The sequence below is a fragment of the Monodon monoceros genome, unplaced genomic scaffold (genome assembly GCF_005190385.1).
Source record: "Monodon monoceros isolate NGI ecotype Baffin Bay Population unplaced genomic scaffold, NGI_Narwhal_1 Super_Scaffold_21, whole genome shotgun sequence".
In the NCBI taxonomy this organism is placed as follows: Eukaryota; Metazoa; Chordata; class Mammalia; order Artiodactyla; family Monodontidae; genus Monodon; species Monodon monoceros.
In genome coordinates this window covers 25,396,637-25,401,224 of record NW_021703778.1, presented here as the reverse complement: position 1 = coordinate 25,401,224, position 4,588 = coordinate 25,396,637, and the positions used below count along the sequence as shown (strand labels likewise).

Genomic DNA, 4,588 nt, shown 5'->3' with positions numbered 1-4,588 from the left:
CCACCACTCTGGAAAGTTGTCGGGCAGTATTATCAAGTTAAACATATACTTGCCATATCAGCCAGCAATTCCACTCCGGGATATGTACCCAAAAGAATGACAACTGATGTCCATACACACTTTTACACAAAAGTTCATAGTAGCTTCATTCATAATACCCCAAAACGTTTTGAAAACTACCCAGATGTCCATCAACAGGACAATGTGGTATATTCACATAATTCACATAATGAAACATTACTCAGTATTTTTTTAAATGAATTTAACAGCACGTGCATCAACATGGCTGAATCTCAAAAATATTGTTAAGCAAAAGCCAGATAAAAATGAGTACATAGGGACTTCCCTGGTGGCGCAGTAGTTAAGAATCCGCCTGCCAATGCAGGGGACACGGGTTCCATCCCTGGTCCGGGAAGATCCCACATGCCACAGAGCAACTAAGCCTGTGCACCACAGCTACTGAGCCTGCGCTCTAGAGCCCATGAGCCACAACTACCGAGCCCGTGTGCCACAACTACTGAAGCCCGCACGCCTAGAGCCCATGCTCCACAACAAGAGAAGCCACCGCAATGAGAAGCCCGTGCACCACAACGAAGAGCAGCCCCCGCTCACCGCAACTAGAGAAAGCCTGCGCACAGCAACAAAGACCCAACACAGCCAAAAATAAATAAATAATTTTTTTTAAGTAAGCACATATTATTCCTTTTATATAATAAAACTTCAAAAACAGGCAGAAGTGTTCTATGATGATAGGAATCACAAATGTAGTTGTTACAGTGCAAGGGTGGTGGTGATTATGAGGGGATACAAGGGAACTTCTGGAGTAAGGAAAATGTTCTACATCTAGATTGGAGTTTGGGTTACAAAGGTCTATATATATATGTCCAACTCATTTTTTTTTTTAACCACAGATCTGTGGTTTCACTGTATATAAATTTTACTTCAATAAAAACAAAAGGCACCTCACCACTCACAGACAAATCTTGTCTCATTATTCACAACCACAACCATATCATAAACTACCGTTCAAGACGAGGTTCAGGATCAGTGAGGTTTTAGCACAAAGATTAAACATGGGCTCTCACCGTGCAAATCCTTGTGGCAGTTCTCCAAGGCCGTAGAGTGGATAAAGGTATGGGCTTTTGCCATATCTTGCCAAAGACTCACTGTAAAGTTTAATCCTATTAATGGTTTCACAACATGGTTGATCTAAATAGCTAGACAAAAGGAAATGACCATTAGAAAAGGGCTTTGGTTTGCATGCTTATATTCAATTTAAAATCTTTTTCTGAATGGATTTTAATTCAACATCTCCACATTTTATTTAAAAGGCTCTAACTCTAATGTGCAGTTAGAACTTCTTCTTTAGTAGTATAATAGAGCTATATATTTGTTTTGTTAGAATTTCCACTCTGCAGAATTGGGAAATTCAGTGAAGAATTCCAAGAAAAATGTAAATCTAAAAACCAAAAAACTTACTCATCAGTTCTGTAAAGTGCCAGGGCATGGCCAGTAAAATCTATAACATCTTGGCCCAGGTCAAATTTCTTATACACCTCTCGCATTGCCGTCTTCTTAGGATCAATGCCCTCAAACGTTCTAGGATCACTCTCATCAAAGGTGGCAACATACACCAGGAATTTTCTGAATCGACGTTTTTCAAACAGCCCCATTAGGCCTAAAAAATAATTTTTCAAAAAGCACACACTCACAATAGGACACTGAGGAAAAGAAAATGTGAAAATAAAGTTTAAATATTTTATGTTATCTGAGGCTCTTCTAAGGCAATGTGCAATTTAAAATATGGGAGTTTGGACATTGCTTTAAAATAAACTGACAGTTTCATAACACTTTAAAATAAACTGTCATAATTACAATAGATCAGCTATTAAGCCTTCAATTTTACACTACAATTACAAGTAATTATAACCAGTAATTAATTAAATGCAATATGTATAATTATACCTCTTATTAGGTACAAGATAAATAAGACTTTGAAAAACTATTATTCATGAAGGCATCTATCTGAATGTTTTTTTGACAACTCTTATCTGTACTCCAGCAACTGCCTAAAATTCTCAATGCACTTCATTCTTTTTTTCTTTTTCCGTATGCTAAGATACACTCTGGTATTTAATGGAAAAGCAGCTTAGATACCAAGAACAATCTCTGACCTCAAAGAAATTTAGATGCTGATTATGCTGCCAGTCACTTTAATGAAGTCCTAGATAAGCAGTTCACTGCTTTTTACACTAAAAAGCAGATCAGGAGAAAGCTATGAACTACCACCTAAGAAACCCTCAGTTCTTCCTACTACTCAGGATCCCTACTACCGTAGATAGCTGGCAGAAAGACAAGGTCAAAGGAAAAGAAAAATTTCTGGTTCCATCTCCTTCTTCCCCTTTCTTAAACCATACGGCTACTTTAAAAACAACTATGGCTTTAAAAATAAATGCTTAACCATTCCTTTTATATCTGTTGACAGCTGAATATTTTGATAATTTAAACATTATTTCCCCCAAGACTATAGCTGAAATCAACAAAACTGAAAATTAAAATGATCATGAGGCTATTCATGACAGCTGACTACATTTAACTTTTTAAATTAATATTTACAACCTAGCTTTAAAAAAATGGACAGACTGCGTACACAGTAAAAGCATAAGGCTAAAAAGGAATATTCTATTACCACACAGCCCCCTACTTAAGACACAAGTGTAGTTTCAGGGGAAGGTGTAAAACAGCCAAAGGAAACACGAGTCACCACTGCAATGCACTTACAACTTGGGGGTCAATCTAGTGGACACTGCCTGTTGGAACCTAAAGCTCTTACCAACAGTTTATTGTTGAGTTATCGCATAACTTCTCTTAAAATAAAAATGAAAATGTGTATTCTTAAATTCCCCACTCTTTCCCTCTTTTCCTCTCCCTCCCTCCTCCAAACCTTGAGCCTGACAGGGACACTCTCCCAGCACAGTGGACTCCTGTCTCCCAGCACAGAGGAGATGCTCTAAGCTACTCCTCCATCCCTTTATGTCGGAACCAGATACCAGTGCAATTACCAACATGTGAGAGACCCGGTGCTCATTCTGAAAAAGTCCTAATGTAACGAATTCAAATATTATTTCCTACCACGTAATTTTTATAACAGCTACTTCTATATGACGATGCCTTCCCTGGTCACCCTATTTAAACTAGTAGCCCCACCCTCACTCCCTCCTTTCATCTCCATATCCATCTGATACGTTTTTATATCAGATTATATCACCATCTGAAATGCTTCTCCTTATTTATCTATAGCCAGTCTCCCACTAATGGAAGCTCCAAAAGGGAAAGCATTTTTGTTTACTTTTTTCCTTCTGTTGCACCCTCCCCACCCCCAAACCTAGAAGGGTACCTGGCATATAGCAAGTGCTCAATAAATATTCAATCCATTAATTAACATCTGATGGGACTGAATATAAAAGAAGTTGACTTATTTATATACTGGACATACAATATATAAATAAAATACTCAAATTATATGATGAAAGGACTAGAAAAAATCTTTTTCACAATTAGTCGAGGTGTACCTTCACTCATTTCAAATGGTTTTACCTTTCCTTCATTCACTTGCACACTGAGGGTTATTTACCAAAAAAGACACTTATGTCAAGACTTTCAAAACAGAATAAAGCTACAAAATCCAGAGCAGTTTCAATAAGAGAACAGAAAAAAGCGTTCCAATTAACTAACAGGCATAAGATTTGACAAGTGAATTAAAAAACAGAAAAATCAGAGTAGAATTAACGTCACAAGAAAAGCACTAAAACATGGCACACAACATGTCATTCCAACAGTGGGCCTAAACAGCCTCACCCCAGTTCACAGCTGGGCTTTGCAGCAGGCACACCAACTCCTGACAGCCACAAGCCCTGAGATGTCAAAGGTGCTCCCGACAAACAGATGCCTCACCGCGGTAAGAGTGCGAACAAACAAGCAAGCTAAAGATTCAACCGAGGATACAAGATTTTGCTGGGCACGTTTCAAAGGTATTCAAGAAAATGTCTCAAACTTCTCTGAACATAGTATCTGTGTTCAACATTACTCTAGAGGCCAAATATACTTCTCATTTATTTGACTAAAATAACATGTGACCAATGAACAAATATTTATTGGAACCTTGAGGTTTTAGCTGTCATCATGACCTACCACAAGAACCAACAGTAATATACAGCTCCTAAAAAAGCCAATGTAAACTTGGGCTACATTAATAGAAATATATTGTCCTAGGAAAGTAAAAGTCCCAAGGACACTGGGTGGGCAGACAACACTTGGAGTATCAGGTCTGGTCTGGCTCTAATTCTATTATATAAGATAATCTTGGCAAATCAGAGAATTTCCAAAGAAAAGTGGCCAAGGGACCTAGACGGCATATTATATGAGAAACAACCACAGGAACTGGAAATATGTAGCACGGAGAAAAAAGGAATTCCAGTGTACGTGACAGTTGTTAAAATATCTGAGAAGCTACATTTATATACTAGATAGTTCAGCGGTTAAGAGTGTGGGGTTCTTGAGTCTGACAAATCTGGCTTCAAACTAGTTT

At 37.9% G+C, this 4,588-nt stretch overlaps 1 protein-coding gene across 2 annotated transcripts in view; it reads right to left on the bottom strand.

The window, feature by feature from the left end:
• Positions 1-633: 633 nt before the first annotated feature.
• The window catches only part of GDI2 (GDP dissociation inhibitor 2), a 27,045-nt gene continuing 23,090 nt past the window's right edge, over positions 634-4,588 (bottom strand). Inside the window, exons 5-6 of one of the 2 annotated variants that reach the window (XM_029239527.1) lie at positions 1,480-1,678; positions 634-1,217 (exon numbers count right to left, since the gene is read on the bottom strand). In XM_029239527.1, the coding sequence (XP_029095360.1) occupies positions 1,082-1,217; positions 1,480-1,678 (335 nt within the window). In that variant the 3' untranslated portion in view covers positions 634-1,081. Of the gene's footprint in view, positions 1,218-1,475; positions 1,679-4,588 lie in introns of those variants that run through there. The other variant, XM_029239528.1, reaches the window with a different exon arrangement.